The sequence below is a fragment of the Nelumbo nucifera genome, chromosome 3 (genome assembly GCF_055504915.1).
Source record: "Nelumbo nucifera cultivar China Antique chromosome 3, China Antique-T2T, whole genome shotgun sequence".
Lineage (NCBI taxonomy): Eukaryota > Viridiplantae > Streptophyta > Magnoliopsida > Proteales > Nelumbonaceae > Nelumbo > Nelumbo nucifera.
Window position 1 is genome coordinate 107,669,798 of NC_142651.1, and position 17,055 is coordinate 107,686,852.

Sequence of the window (17,055 nt, forward strand, 5' to 3'; positions counted from 1 at the left end):
AACTCTAACAAAGATATTTTTAAAAGAAAAATAAAATTGTAAAATTATTTGTTTAGGGATTAAGAATTTTAAGACCCTAACATGGGCTTCTTTGGGCTTGCCTCAAGGGGCTTGGTATAATGGCGGTTTGTAGAATCAAGAATGAAAGATGTAGCATCACATTAACTATTTGAAATAATGTAATTGAGAAAGAAATAAAGAAATTAAAGTTTGGCATGCTTGAATATGTTTTATATGCTATTTTATTTTATTTTTTCATTTTTCACTTTGAATATGTTTTATATGCTATGTTTATGTATTTAAATTTGAGCTAAAAGACTCATCACATTAACTATTTGAAATAATGTAATTGAGAAAGAAATAAAGAAATTAAAGTTTGGCATGCTTGAATATGTTTTATATGCTATTTTATTTTATTTTTTCATTTTTCACTTTGAATATGTTTTATATGCTATGTTTATGTATTTAAATTTGAGCTAAAAGACTTTTTTAAAACAATTAGTTTAAAATTAAAGTGAATTTTTTAATTAATACTATTTTTAATATTTCTTAATTTATTTTGAATTTTTTTACTTGTTTTTGCAATTTTTTCTTTTCTTTTATTTTGTGACTTGCTTCAAAAAGGCGTGCCCCTCGGATACAAAATGACCTTTTGTGCTTTTATTGCGCCTAACACTTTTAAAACACTATGATTAATATAAAATATTAGAGATGCACCCAATTGTTTATTACAAAATTCATGTATTTTTGTAATTTTTTGTGTTTTATCCTTTTTATTGTTTATTATAATTATGACATTAAGGGTTGACACATTTAACCTAAAAGGTTGAACTGTTGACATGCCACCAAATAGGAAAACAATTTCACTTTTGGGTTAGTTTTAAATTTTGTATTATTCATTTCCATTATTAATAAAAATAATTCTTGTTTATCACACTTATTTTTCTTTAATATGATTAGTATAAAACATTAGAGATGTACCTAAACTTTTTTTCTAAAAAATCATTTTTCCTTTTTTTTGTTTTATCTTTTTTAATTTGTATTATTTAATTATGATATCAAGGGTTGACACATTTGACTTGAAAGGTTGAACTGTTGACCCGCCACCAAATAGGAAAACTATTTCATATTTAGGTCAGTTTCAAATTTTGTATTTCATTTCCATCATCAATAAAAATAATTATTATTTATCACACTTATTTTTTAATATGATTAATATAAAATATTATAGACGTGCCCAATTTTTTCTTCAGTTTTTTTATTTTAAAAGTCTAATTATTTAACTATGACATCATGGGTAGACCCATTTGATGGTTAAATTGCTTACCAACCATCAAGACGAAAAAAATTGTTCATTTTTTGTCGATTTAAAAAAACATGGTTTTCGAACCGTTGTTGACCCGAATAGTCAAACCATTTGGACAAAAAAACAGTTAGGAGACTGGTTCTGTTTTACCCCAAACCACTTTTTGCCCAAAAACCAGTGACTTGGTCAACAACACACTGACTCGGGTGGTCAAACCATTGGCCCATTCGACACAAACAACGGTTTTTGGGTGGTTTTTTATTCTTTTTTTAAATTGTCATAGGCCAGTCCATTCGAAGCAAACGGTTGAACCAATGACCCAAAAACCGGTGGCCAAAGCAATTCTAGTTCCAACCCGTTCCTATTCTTTTTATTTTTAATAAAATTTTCATTTTACCTTTCAAAAAAAAGAAATACACTAACAGAGTAATTGTAAAATAACACTCCCCCTCAAGTTCAGTTGAATATGTCAATCGTGCCTGTGAATAAACCCTAGTTGATTCTAGGTCAAAGTAGAGAAGAAGAAAGAAGAAAGAAAAGAGAAAGAAGAAGAAGAAGGAGAGGAGAAGAGTGTTCGGCCAGACTAGAAGAGAGAATGTTTCAAATCTCTCTCCTAGCCGACCCACTTGACTTTTATTCATAAAACTTGAGTTACAAGAAAGACAATTTTGTCCCTCATAGAAGATGGGATACATAACCTAAACTCAGATACAATAGACCTTTTACTTTCAAGAAGATACACCAGAATGACCAAAATACCCCTGACTCGAGCATTCTAACAGTGCCCAACTTGTCACATAGTTCATTGTGCCACAAACATTGAAACCCCTGTATGAGAACAACAGCAAGTTGCTCCTTGGAACGAACATAAGGAGGGTAGATTTCATCCTTCTCAAGCTTCTCTCTTATAAAGTGTTTGTCTACTTCAATATGCTTTGTCCTGTCATGAAGGACATGATCAGTTGCAATGCTTATGGCTGCTTTCTTGTCACAATAGAGAGACATAGGCCTATCAACATTAAACCCAATCTCCCCTAACAAGTTTTTTATCCAAAGTACTTCATCCACCCCATGTGCCTTAGCCCTATACTCAGCATCAGCACTTGATCTTGCAACTACACTTTGTTTCCTACTCGACCACATCACCAAGTTTCCAATCACAAAGGTACAGCACCCACTGGTGGGTTTCATATCATCCATAGCACCTACCCAGTCCGCATTTGTATAAGCCTCCACCTTTAGGTGGTGGTGCTTTCTGAAAAGCAAACTAGCTCTTGGATACTTCTTCAAATACCTCTGATACTTTAGGGGAATGCATAAAGTGGCTTAGAACCCCAACAGCATAAGCAATACCAGGGCATGTCATACAAAGGTACAGCAGTCTCTCCGCTAACCTCTGAAACTATTTCACATCCTTCAAAGGGATATCAATTGGCTTTACACCTAGTTTGCTTGTGTCTCACAAGAGACCCAAGGTGTATTTCCTTTGAGAAACAAAGAAACCTTTTCATGAGTGGGCAACCTTGATTCCAAGGAAATACCATAGGGGTCCTAGATCTTTCACTTCAAATTGAGTGGCCAAAAACTCCTTCAATTTCTGTATCTCAAAGCCCCAATAACCTATGATGATGATGATGTCATCTACATAAACTATCAGCACTACAACCTGTCCTTGACACCTCCTAACAAAGAAGGTGTGATCAGACTAGCAGTGTTTGAACCCTACTTACTGAACTGCCACATGGAACCAGCTAAACCAAGCTCTAGGAGATTGTTTTAAGCCGTAAAGGATTCCTTCAACAGTTCAACCTACACACCTTGTCTTCACTGCCTTTGGCACAAAACCCAGTGCCTAATAGGGGTGCAACTTGGGCGGGCCCAGCCCAAAATTTTACACGGGCTGGGCTCGAGCCCAAGAAGTCAGGCTTTTTTATTTTTCAGGCTTGGCCCTTAGGTAGCCCAAACCCGGCCCAACTATACACATTCATACATACATATGCATATATATGTAAATTTTGCAAACATACTTACATATATACATGTTTGTGCGTGTGTGTGTGTGTATATACACGTTTGTATACATATTTAGTTATTTACCTATATAAATACATATTTTGCAAACATGTTTACATACATACATAAATATAGGTATGCATATTTGCATAAATACATATATACGTATAATTTTAGAGTGGATTCATTGACCCACCCGAGCCCGGCCCAGGCCTGAGCCCAACCCAAGTGCATCAAGTTATAGTGTGGGCTAGGCTCAGGTTGGGAAGACCAGACTTGACCTCAAGCTCGGTCCAGCCTCGGGCCTTAAGCCCATATTTTAGGGTCGGGCCCAGGTTGACCATAAACCTGGCCCCAGCCTACCCGACTTGCACCTCTAGTGCCTAAACCATATATACTTCCTCTTCCAAATCACCATTCACAAGAAAAAGTCAATCAAATTGCTAAAACACCAAAACACTTGCCAGAATACCAACAACTAGCACTTCACAGCCCCAGAAACTCAATTTCTGATGACTATCTGTCCACACACCACTCGTGGCAATAGGGAACTGCACATACCTACTGGAAGGAGTCACACAACCCCTTTACAACACATGTAAGAAAGCACACACCTACCTCCAAAAAAAACCCTATTTTACAGCATCGAACTGTCACCAAACATTCTCTTTGGTGTTACAACCAAGGGAGAAACAAAAAAAGAAGAAAAAACTGTTGGTCTGACCAGGCTGATCAAGAATTCTCTTCTTCACAGTCCAAAAACGGGAAATTCTGGAAAGGAAAAGACGGTGAATGTTTCCACCACCCAGAACCCTGCTCTGATACCATGTTTTCACCAAAGAAAAAGTAGAAAATTAAGAGGAGAAGGAGAAGAGAAGAAAGAGTTTATAGAGCCAAAAGAATGGGTGGGCAGCGCCCTCTACTTTATTTATAATAGGGTGACAAAGTAAAAGGAATAAAATTACAGTAGTGCCCCTGGTGGCACACTAATAAAAAATAATCAAGGTAGCTGACAGCATACTAACAATAAACTAAGAACAACTAGATACAGGCAAATGAATGTTATAACATGTCCAGGATTTATTTAGTTCATGCTACAAATCCCTGGCATACCAAAGGGAAGCTAGATTGTTTGTATAATATTTATGAGAAACACACAATTAACCCCCTAACAGAGAACCGGAAAGGAATCAAGCATGCAAAATTAGAAAGACATTAGCAGGAAACATAGAAGCATGGTAAGGAAATTGCAGCGTATATTACTATGATATCACTGAAATAATGACAGAAGTATCATGAAACTGATCAAACAAAGCTAGTGAAGGTTATATTGAAGTTTTTAATAAACATCAAGCAAAGAAAATAGACAATTCCAGAATATATGCAGTCAAAGTATTTAAGCTACAAAAAACCTAAAAGAATTAAAACTAAACAAGGGCCAAGTTTTTTTAATGCACTGACAAGAGTATTTCTACTAAAATTGTGGAATTTTATTGATATATATAGAGTATAGAAGCACTTACCTTTTGTAACTTAAGTGGAGCTGTATTAAGCCAGTCAAGTTTTGAGGGAAACTCTGGAACAACAGCAGTTGCCCCTCTTTCATATTGAAGGTTAGCACATATAGAATCAACTGATTAGTGATGAAATATTAAAAAAGAAAAGGGAGAAAAAAGAATTGATACTTACAAACTGTTTAGTTTGATCTAATGTAATAAAGTTCAGTATTCTTTTCTAGGAATGTAATAAAGTTGATTTCCAAGTCTAGCATAAAAGCTGTTCAAACTATGGGTTTGAGTTACCTGGCTTCAACATCCGATATATAATTCACAAACTGTTTGATTCTTGCAGGGTGGGATTCTCCTATCAGGAATAATAGGCCTGTCGGTTATGTTTTTGCCAAAACCATGAAAGCATGAAAGGGGGGTAAGGGTAAATGCATCCAAAAGGCCACAAGTTTCTTCATGATTTTGCAAAGACATCATTGAAACAAGTATTGTTACCTTCATTCTGTTCAAATGTAGGACCACTGACACCAAACAATAAATTCATAATAGCCTTTGGAGATGCATACTGCATTGCCTGCACAAGCATATCACTTCCAAATTTATCAAATACAAGAGAATAAGTACAACATCATAAGAAGCCTCCTTGCTCTTAGAATCATAGTGTAATATGCAACAAAAAGTTGATATCAAGAAAAAAAAATTAAAAATACAACCATTATATAAGGAATGTATATTTGTTTCCTTTTTAATCAGCTAATAGCCTAGCAGCTGCACTAGCCAGGTAAGGGATTGATAAATGGGTGCTGTTTTGGAGAGTCATTTTCCCAAAGAATCATGTAAACTGAAAACTTGTAAAAGGAGATACTTAAACCTAAAATTCTTTGAGAGGTGCTCTTGGCACACTTTGTACTATAGTCCATTCTTTTCCAAAATTAATAAAGATTACCGTTACCAATAAAAATTCAACCAAAATATAAGGAAGGTAAAATTGTTTCCCTCTTTAATCAGTTATACCTTCCAATTTGTGACTGTGAAGAAGAGACAAGAGATGGCAATTCCCAGACTTCCATATCTTAAAATATCTCGGCGAGAACCCTGCAACCTGTCAATAATTATTTCTGCAACTTCAAAGTCAGATTTATTGTCTGACCGACTCAAGAATGATAATTCAACCCAAAAGTATATGCATGTATATAGGGGTGTCAATGGACCGGATTCGGGTTGGACCCCATCCAGTACAAATGTATTTTGAACGGGTTGGACTGTCCAAAAGATTATATGGACTCAGACCAGTCCAAATATAAATGGTTTGTACATAGTGGACTGAATTTGGACAAACTGATTGGTTCAGTAGTCCAGAGTCATTAAATATGCGAATCACAGCAGTTTGGACAAGTTTAATATAAAACCACTTTTATAAAAACACTCCAAAGTACTTTTACAAAATCACTTTTATGAAAGTATTTTTATAAAATCACTTTTGTGGAAGCATTTTTATGAAAGCACTTTTACGAAATTATTTTTATAAAAGCATTTTTACAGAAGTGCTTTTATGAAAGTATTTTTATAAAAGTACTTTCACAAAAGTACCTTTGTGAAAGTACTTTTTATGAAATTACTTCTACAAAAACACTTTTATGAAAGCACTTTTATAAAAGTACTTCTACAAAAGCACTTTTGTGAAAGTACTTTTACATGAAAGCACTTTTACGAAAGCACTTTTATTAAAGCACTTTTACGAAATCACTTTTATGAAAGTACTTTTACACGAAATCACTTCTATGAAAGTACTTTTACGAAAGCACTTTTATCGAAGTACTTTTATTCATTCAGTTAGGATTGGATTGGTCCCAATCCAGTCTGTTTACATTTTAATTGGATTGGATTGGATTGTAGTAGGTGCTGTAGTTTTTTATATATTTTTTTGGATTTCTCATGTTATTTTGGTGTTTGATTCAATTTGGATTGGTTGGACCCAATCCGATCCATTTGCATTTTAATTGGATTGGATTGGATTGTAGGAGGTGTAGCAGTTTTTTATGGTATTTTTTTTTTTGATTTCTCATGTTATTTTGGTGTTTGATTCAATTTGGATTGGATTGGACCCAATCCGGTTCATTTGCATTCTATTTGAACTGGATTGGACTTGGTTTGTATGGATTTGGACTGGATTTGGTCCAGTCCATTTGTAAATGGACCAATATTGAACTGGACCAGATTGGACCAAATCCAGTCCAATTGACAGCCTTACATGCAATATATGTCTCTATGTATGTTATTTATAAGGTATGCATGAAACAAAAGTAGCGTAGTATGGTGACAAGCATGCAGTTGGTAGATGGTAAACAGGCTCATAAAAGAAGCCACATGGTATAAATCAAGTCTCTTGTGGAACATTGAACTTTTTTATTTAAACTGTTACCACATAGTTCAACAAGAAGAAAAACAGCACAATGATGTAAAATTCTATTGAGCTGGTAATTATATTTGGTAATATCATCATATAAATGTTAAAGAATTAGTTTTTCTACTATTATCATCTCTTGCTTCTTACCATTTCAGTGATAATAACCAAATTGAACCACTAATTTCCTTCTTTTTTTTTTGATCAGTAAAAAGATATTTCATTAATGAAAAGAAATTACAAGGGTTACAGTTTATGAGTAGCCTAGGCTACCCCACTACAATGTGATGTATCCACTATTAAATTGATTTTTCACTCTTACAGTTGAGCCCAGAAACAGTGATCCCTGTTCACCCCTTGTTTGGCTAGCTGGTCTGCAAATCCATTTGCTGCTCTATGGGTCCACTGAATTGAAAGCTGCATGTCCTTGGATAGATTTTTAATCTTCTTGATGTCATTTCTGAATATCCAGGGTGTGCTGTCATGTTGTTTTAGCCAACTGATGATAACTTTGGAATCCCCTTCCACAACCAGCCTTTCCACCCCCATCTCCTTAGCTTTTTGTATCCCATATACCATTGCCTTTAGTTCAACTGTAATGAAATTTCCAATTCCAATGGGACCCGAATACAGCTCCAACACATTTCCTCTTTCATTTCTTATAACCCCTCCAATTCCAGATCTACCTGAGTTTCCAAAACTGCTGCCATCAATTTCCTTCTTAGAGATGAAGCCCAGGTTTAAGAATACCAGATGCCATCAGAAATCACAAGGAGCACAAAATTAAGAAGAATCTAATTATCCTTTATGATTTCCAGTCAAACCTTAATCGCCATATATCTATCTACAAGAATTGCACTTAGAATAACCCGCCATCTAAGTTCACTTAGAGGAATGCTGAGAGAAGATATGTGGCAAAATGCAAGAGGAATGCTGAAGGGTCGTTTGTAGCACTTTATAATTTTTTGGCAAGGGGAGGAAGCAGTTAGTGTGTTTTGCTGAAGGGAGAAAGGACCAAAGATGGCAGGAAATTGTTAGAGTGCTGATTGAGTTCCTGAATCACCTGGATAAAGCACAAACAGAGACCAGACAAAGGTTAGAAGAAAATGTCAAGATTACAAGTCAAGATTGAGGCCCCATTACAGAAGTTTTTAACTTCAGAATGGCTATTAACTCAGGGAATGAAGATTGGGAAAGCAAACTGGTGATGAACCAGTTAGCAATTGGAGAAAATTTGTCAATATATTAATAGTGCAGTTGAAGCCAAGGGTACGTTCATCTTAACCCCATTTGACAGGTGTGAGGTCTGATTGACTTGGTAGAAGACAAAACAGATGAAAGTAGATTGACTTATCTAAGGACCAGGTTAACCACCTTGCTTTATTGGAACTTAGGCCCCAAATACCTCAACTAACAAAATGCAGGGGCCAAAGCCAAATAAGCTAACCAAAAAACATGAAGATGTGATAAGATACCAAAGCTGAAGAATTACTTGAATAGAAGGTCTGGGCCTTCAGATCTGGGGTAACTATAACTGGAAGTTATCCAAAAAAAAACTATAACTGACTGGAGGAAGCTAATCGTCATTATACGGGTATGGAGCCAGCTACATGAATCCTGTTTCACCATTCCATTCGGTTCAGTGCCATATCCATACTACAGGAGGCTAATGTCCCCTACTAATGATTTTGAATTTCTGCTAACCTAGGTTTCTACTTCAAAATAACCACTTAAGTTTCTCAAATATTTATTAGATAATTTTATTACCACAAGTTATTTTGTGTTTGTGTTTGTGTTTGTGTTTTCTTTTATTTAACTAGCTTCTCTTTAAACAAGAATGAAGGCGCACAAGACATATAGTTAGATATTGTGATATGCGACACCAATTTCACGAGATTTAACCATGAGATTTTAATTCACAAAAAAAGGATAGTGATAAAAGAAACTTACCAGAAGAAATCCATAGGTAATTGAAAATTACAAAAATGAACAGAATCATCTTAAAACTCTGAGAAAGCACAAGAATTCAGTTGTGGTAGAACTCCTCTTACCCTCCAACAGAAAGGACACTTTCATCAGTAGAGTATTTCTCCAGGATTGGCCCACCATCCACTTTCTCTTTGAGCATTCTTCTAGAAGTTTGTACCAAAGAGTCAGCACTCTGGGAACCCTGCATCTTCTCATCTGCAATGTGTTTTGTTCATTAGATAGCATAGTAGCAGAAAGTTAATAATCTCACCCACTACCAGACCAATAAAAAAATCCAAAATACCAATGAACAAAAATGCATAAATTAAAACCTTCAACCTTCTAAAACTACAATCTCAAAGCCATACAATTAATCACCAATGCTACAGAATTTTACAGAGTTGCTGGAAAGGAGAAAAGTGACACTTCTACTTCACGCAACCCCGTTACAAATTTACATGAAATAACTCTTATGAATGGTTCTCTAAGACCTTGCTCAAACTCTAACTTCAGAGCATGGCACATTATTGATGGAAGCAAAAGACTTCTTAACTACATTTGATAGCTACATACTACGACAATCAGAACCACCACCACCACCATAGAGAATGTCATGAACAGAAACATTTCCTATTTCTTTTCTGATAACTGATGGACCAGCTTCTTTTAGAGTCTCTTCTGATAATGTAGTTGTCACAGCAATGCATCTGCAAGTAGTGCAAAAAGAGAACATTCAATAAAAGGAACTTAAAGATAAAAAGGAAAGAAGAGAAAACGAATCATAGTACACATTACTCACTTTCCGTTTGTCTTAGACAATATAAATACTAAGGAAAAAAAGAGAGAACCAGCAAACTCATCGATCAAGATACTCAAGCAATCTCAGATCAACTTGATTTAGAACATACAAAATCAAGCAAACATCCTTAAAGGAAAAACAAAACCAAAAACAACAGCAAAAGAAGGTAAGCATCAATATATCCTTACCTCATTTTAGCAGCTTTGGCAGCTTGAACTCCAGCTAGTGCATCTTCAATTACAATACACTAAAAAAAAGTTTGGTAAATCAGTCATTCAATATTTCTAAATACATAAATGAAGCAAAAAATGAATATGAACATTCACCTAAAGAATGTTATCTAAATTATCATCCCTATTCTCATCATCATCATGGGCTTATTTTCTATAAAAAAATATCATCCCTATTCTCATCAGAGCATTGGATCAGCTACATAAGTTTTTCCTTGATTTAATTCTATCTTGGGCCATATCTTCTAGGCCTGTCAATGATACACGAAAATCCATGGCCTGATCCGATTATCCTGGATTTGGATTTTGCAAACCACATCCAGTTAATAATAGGATCAGAACCGGAATGGACGAAATATTGTGATATTTATTGATTTTAATATACAAACCTTTTATAATTATATTTAAAATTATAAAAAAAAAGATATTTTATATATTATATTATATATGAATTTATATATATATATATATAATAAACAATGTTTTAAAACATGGAGGCGTGACACGAGGTGTTCCACTACCTAGAGGCATGAGGTGTAGTTTCGAACGTAAGAGACGTAAGCCTACTTAAGAGGAGGGGGGATGAGGAGGGAGAAGAGGAAGGAGGATCTCATTTTTCTTTGTTTTTAATAAAAATCTTTTAGCTAAGAAGAATGAAGATGCATATCACTAGTTAAAAGGGGGGTCTTGTTGAAGCAAAGGCAAGCGAGAGAGCCAGAGCAAAGAAAGACCCCCCTAATACCAAAAAAAAAAAGGGCTGCATCAAAAAGGGGGTCTGGGGGGTCTGGGGCTTGGTATCCAGCCCATTTTCTTTCCTTCCCTTTCCTTTTCTTTTCTTTCTTTTTTTCTTTTCTTTTCTTTTCTTTCTTTTTCTTTTTCTTTCCCTTCCCTTTCTTTCCTTTCCTTTCCTTTTTTTTTCTTTTTTCTTTGTTTTTTTTTCTATCTTTTTACATGAGGCATACGCCTCTAGCACACCTCATGAAAAAAGTATATGAGGCATAGGCCTCAGAGGTGTCAGCGCCTCTGGCATATGCCTCAGGGCGTTTTGGGGGCGCCTCACCTAGAGGCGCTCCTCCAGGCATACACCTCCCACACCTTTTCAGTATGCTATATTTACATTAATTTATTAATAACAGTTGAAAGGTAATTAACTTTCTGTATTCAAAAAAATAATAATAATAATAAAATAGAGTCAGATTAAATCAGAATCTGATCTCTGAGTCCATTAGGATTCGCATTCGAATCCGAGGCCTTCAAATCTGATTGGATTTCGGATTGGATGCGGATGTCAGCATTCAATCATTGGATCGGATCAGATTCGGATTTTGCTGAATCCAATTCATTTACAGCCCTAGTATCTTCTATTAAAGAATGAGTTGGAACCTAACTCATTCTATTTTGGATACAAGTTTAAAATTGATGAAGATCCAATTCATATGCTTTCTGCATGAATGCAGTGCCACTGTATTTGATCTTTACTGATTAAGCCCATGGCAAAATTGAAGATACTTACTGATCCTAAAAATTGACGATACTTATTTCATAGTAAACACACTTGCCAATAGATTTGCCTAAGAATTCTATTAACTCTAAATAACAAGGGAACTCAAAAATAAGCAGCATTGAGTTTTAAAGAATGACAGATAATTTGGAAATTTTGAAAGTAAACAATGACTTCATATGGTTGATTGCACTCTCCCCAAATACTTGTTTATACCAAAGGTCTATATGGGTGTTGACATTGACAAGCAAACAGTCCCTAATTAGAAGCTTTAGAAGTACTTCGGGTGCGCTGCAGATTGTGGGTCATGTTAGAATAACTAATTTTGTCCCCCCCCCCAGCTCACTAGTCAAGGATTAAAAAGCATGGCCAAACATTTTAGAATAGAATTTTGGCCTAAATACTTGTTTATACCAAAGGCCTATATGGGTATTAACAAGCAAACAGTCTCTAATGAGAAGCTTTAGAGGTACTTCAGGTGCGCTGCAGATTGTGGGTCTTGTTAGAATAACTGTCCCCCTCCCCTACCCCCCCCCCCCCAGCTCACTGGTCAAGGATTAAAAAGCATGGCCAAACATTTTAGAATAGAATTTTGGCCTATCTCAGAGACTCAGACTCTCAGTTTCATGTAGAATAGACCTTTAGACCAAGGAAGATCTCTGTAACTGATGATCATAGAAAACAATGCCATCCAGAATCACTTTCCCCACATACCTCATCAGGTGTTACATTCAAACTCTTTGATGCAGCTATGAAAATATCTGGAGCAGGCTTTAGATTCTCAAATGCATCAGCTGACACAATTGCATCAAACCTGATACAAAAAGTAAATTTAAAACCACCATTAAATCCAAGAAGGTTGACACAATGAGGAAAACCCATAATCCTTTTTTTGAGATGTCAAGAGAAAAGAACTACAGCAAGGCCAAAATGATTTAAGGGTTAATAATTTAACAAGTGACATTACACTAGACAGAGCAGAATGGCTAAACATGATTCATGTAGCCAACCGAATATAGTTGGGATAAGGATTAGGCCATGTTTGGGAGTGCTTAAAAATAAGTGCTTATTTGGGTCAGGACCACACCATTAAGCACTTATTGGTGTTTGGGAAATAAGCCCAAAATAAGTGCTTATTTTAAAAATAAGGGCTTATTTTTTAAGCCTAAATTTCTAGCTTTTTTAAGTGCTTATTGCATAAGCACTTATTCAATTTTTTTCTTCCAAAATCATCCCTAGTTGAATTTTAAAATGCCACTTACAAAATTATCCCTAGTTGAATTTTATACAAGTACTTTCGTAAAAGTGTTTTCTTAAAAGTACTTCCATAAAAATGATTTTATAAAAGTACTTTCAAAAAGTGATTTTATTAAAGTGCTTTCATAAAAGTACTTCCGTAAAAGTACTTTTATAAAAGTGCTTTTATAAAGTTCTTTCATAAAAGTATTTTTATAAGTGTTTTCGTAAAAGTGCTTTCATAAGGGTATATTTTGAAAATTTAAAAGAAAATGAAGGACAAAATAGTCACAAATGCTTATTTAAGTGCTTATTGGAGAAAAAGACTACCAAACGCCCAATATGAAATAACTGCTTACTTTTTAAAGTAAACACTTGAAAAAGTTGGGTGCCAAATGCAAATAAGTGCTTATTTGAATAAGCACTTATTTTTAACATAAGCACTCCCAAATAGACCTGTTCACGGGTTGGGTCGGGCTGGGTTCGGGCCAAGCTTTGCCTCTACATTAACAAAACATGCTTAGGCCCGAGCTCGAGCTCGAGCTCGAGCCTGGTCAGAAATTTGGAAAAAAAAAGATTTTTTCCTTTTTAATTCAATTAAAAACTATTTTATTTATATTAAAAGACCTCATGACCTAAAAAATAATGAAAGATCTAATTATCACTTAAAAAAATAGAAGAAAAATAAAGAAAAAATATATTATATATGTTTTTTTATTATATAATGCATTATCAAGTCGGGCTCGGGCCGGGCTTTTTTGAGAAAGCCCGAGGTCGGCCCAAAAAAAGGTCGGGCCCGATATTTTAGGCCCGAGCCCGAGCCCACAGGCCTGAAATCCTATCCAAGCCCAACTTAGATCAGGTCGGCCCAGCCCGGCCCATCAGGCTACCCAGCCCATGAACAGGTCTACTCCCAAACATGGCCTTACTTGAGTTGAGTTAAGCTGGGTTAGGTTGAGTACGCTACCAGTACTTTTCCTTAACCCTCTATCAAACAAAAATTAAAAAAAAAATGGAAAAGGCCACAAATTTTATGGTACAGAAACATTTTCAGTACCAGTATCATAAATCCACCTCAAGATAAAAGTTGAAATAGAAGTTCTATAGAACTGCACCCCATATGTTTGCAATACCAATCTGTAATGTTGGAACTCATGTTTGGGAGCAATATTCTCATGTTGCAACATTTACAGCTTGTGGTGCATTTCACAATTCCAGTACCAAAAAAAAATGTTTCTATGCTGTAGAATTGCTGAAATAATACATCATTCAGTTATTTCACAATCTTAGTGATATTTGATACAGCCAAGACATGGAGCAAATCATTTCCATTAAAAGAAAAAAGAGAACTTATGGAGCAATAGAGATACAAGTATATGTTGATAACTCAATCAAGGGACATAACTACATTGTTTCATTCAACAGCTTGTTTTCCAAAACAAGATCAAAGTTTTCTGCAAGGCTAACCTTTTTCTAGATATTCTTTTTATGGTCAACCATTAGTCAACTTTCGCCCCCCCCCCCCAGTAGGACACTTGGAGCACAGGTGAAGATAAATTCTAATTTTAGTGTTGTTGCATCAAGACAACAACAATACTGATTTCTAACTAGTTATCTATCTAAGGTGTACTTTTATAATGATGAGCAGAAAATCACAAACAGTGACCAGCCTAATAATTGCAAAAAAGAGAGGGCTGCTGGCAGTCTGGTACTAAGGATTGAAGGAACTCACTTAACACTATAAGACGGGCAAAGGAAGATGGCATCTACTGTAGCTACCCATTCTACCTCTTTTTGTGGGTTCCATGTTTCAAGTTTCTGTAATCACAGATTGGCTGATTGGGAAGGGATCAGACATGTCATATACAACAACTAATTCATGCCTACATATGCTAAATTGATGCCATCAATTGCTTAAATGCCTACATATGATTCTTGCAGACCTATTCTAATGTATAAGGCTGTTCTTTTGGTATCTTTTGCAAAGCTTATCGACACATCAACACAGTACATGACTTCACTAGTCAAAAAGAAAAACTGCAGAAAAAGTAAATTATAGAATGCTGCAGTGATATCAGATCAAAGAAAGCAAATTGGAGACTGCAAAGTAGTTAAAACCATGTAATGCAAATTGAGAAGTAGAGTAACAACTAAAGTGACTTACATTGACACAGGTAAACCAGCAGCAGCCAAGTTTGCATCGACTTTGATTCGGTCAGCACTAGATGCAACTGCAACCTTGAGGCCATTTTCCTTGCACTTTTCAGATCAGCACCAAATAATCGTTTGTTACAATTGTGCAGAAATAAATTCACGCAAATTTATGTCATGAATTGTTTATCTAGTTACCTGCATAATGAGTTCAAGGGCACCTGGAAATCCAATTCCAGAGTTTGGTTTTGCATACTGCAAAAATGAAGAACTTCAGGCTTAAGACAAATTTGAGAACTGATTTGTGTCAACATATCAACAGATTTCACATTGACGTGCATGGCATAGAGGTGAAATGTAGAAATTCAAGCACCTTACTAAGATATATATCAAAGAACCTTTTCTTTGCCAACTCAGGATTGAACCCTTTAACCCCTTTCACTGAAGCAACACCACCTAGAAAATTCGCCTCGCCTAGTTCATTGTTGTCAAGGAAATATAGAAGTGGTATCAGCATTTCAAATATTCAAGTTGACCATACAATTGCAACTGTTAAAAGAATTTGACTTATATTTCTTAAGCAAATATATAAGATTCTTTTCTAGCACAAGATGACAAGATTTGTGCATCAAATTAATACCTTTCTTCCAAAGAGAATAACTTTAATTTAAATTTTAAAAGTAATTGTTGGGTTAAGTCACAGCTTAAATCACTGCTTTTTTGAGCTTCCTTTTCTCAGTCTCTCGAAGTGGCACCATAAAGAGAGGATACCCTAGTTAAGATTAAAGTGGGTTTCAGTTTTTTCTTTCTTTCTTTTTTGGATGATAAGTATTCATTAAATAAAAGGGGTTACAGGTATAGCATAAAGAGGTGCCACCTTCAATTTCATAATTATAGGTCATACACTGAAACTCAGTGATTTCCAATAACCCTCCTTTCTTAAAAGTGCACCTAATCACCTTAAAGTCTCTCTGTGACTATTGATCAGTAAATGTTAACCAAGTAAATTTAAATGCCATCTAAATTTAAAGTAATAAATATTTTCCAAACCAAATTACTTTAAAATGAAATGGACGTTTACTTTGCTGACCATTGTAGAGCATGGGCAATATCTAAAGACCCGCTTTTGACAAGTAATTACCTAGACACCAAAACAGGCTCCCACCACCAGATTGCTTAGGCAACTTTGACTAAGCTACTCAATGAAAATGTGCAATATCAGCAAATTCTATGGTATCTTCGAGAAACCTTGCACCGTGCCTTTTCTTTTCATCTTCTCCACATTGGAGCTTCATGTGTGTGCTGAAGTGCACTAGGTAAGGTTGTAACAGACATGTCTACTTCTTCTGTGGTTGCCTTAGAGAAACTCTTTATCTCTTAAAAAAACCAGAAGTGTTCTGTCGATTCCCTTCAATTCAAGGGGTGGAGCATGTCCCGTGGCTTATGCAACTTCAGCAATTATCTGGTTATAAACTTGTAACAGCTTCCCCAAGAAATCATCACTCGATATACAATGTTCACCAATCCCATATGTGTTCCTTTCAAATTGCTCAGAACCCTATTTTTTCATGAACATGTGGGGCACATTGGGACAACTATAACTTTGTTGTCATAACCCTCTGTCCTCAGCCAGATTTTCCACCTTTTGTATCTTGCCCAGGTTTTACAGAGGGAACCCATGACCTTATTTTGGATATAGTTTTTCTATACCTTAAGACTTGAGTATATGCCCGTCCTTTTTCCTTTAAATTAGAGTGCCATAAAAATCTGACTAATGGCATCTTTACGCGCACGCAAAACATGAAAACTTACTAATGTACCATCCATCTAAGATGAAGCGTTTCATCAAAAATAATGTAAACTTTCTTATAGAACAATAATATTATAATCATTAATTTACTCAACTCAAACGCAGAAGTCCCTTCCTTTTCATCTACGT

At 35.3% G+C, this 17,055-nt stretch overlaps 1 protein-coding gene across 6 annotated transcripts in view; it reads right to left on the bottom strand.

The window, feature by feature from the left end:
* LOC104598746 (haloacid dehalogenase-like hydrolase family protein) overlaps nt 1-17,055 on the bottom strand; it is a 129,191-nt gene that overhangs the window by 111,406 nt on the left and 730 nt on the right. For 5 of the 6 annotated variants that reach the window (XM_010260934.3, XM_088901774.1, XM_010260933.3 and 2 more), the window contains exons 2-12: nt 15,490-15,590; nt 15,315-15,371; nt 15,130-15,224; nt 12,444-12,543; nt 10,187-10,245; nt 9,773-9,906; nt 9,283-9,415; nt 5,842-5,929; nt 5,323-5,401; nt 5,122-5,200; nt 4,843-4,918 (exon numbers count right to left, since the gene is read on the bottom strand). In XM_010260934.3, coding sequence (XP_010259236.2) covers nt 4,843-4,918; nt 5,122-5,200; nt 5,323-5,401; nt 5,842-5,929; nt 9,283-9,415; nt 9,773-9,906; nt 10,187-10,245; nt 12,444-12,543; nt 15,130-15,224; nt 15,315-15,371; nt 15,490-15,590 — 1,001 coding nt within the window. The remainder of the gene's footprint in view (nt 1-4,842; nt 4,919-5,121; nt 5,201-5,322; nt 5,402-5,841; nt 5,930-9,282; nt 9,416-9,772; nt 9,907-10,186; nt 10,246-12,443; nt 12,544-15,129; nt 15,225-15,314; nt 15,372-15,489; nt 15,591-17,055) is intronic. The other variant, XM_010260932.3, reaches the window with a different exon arrangement.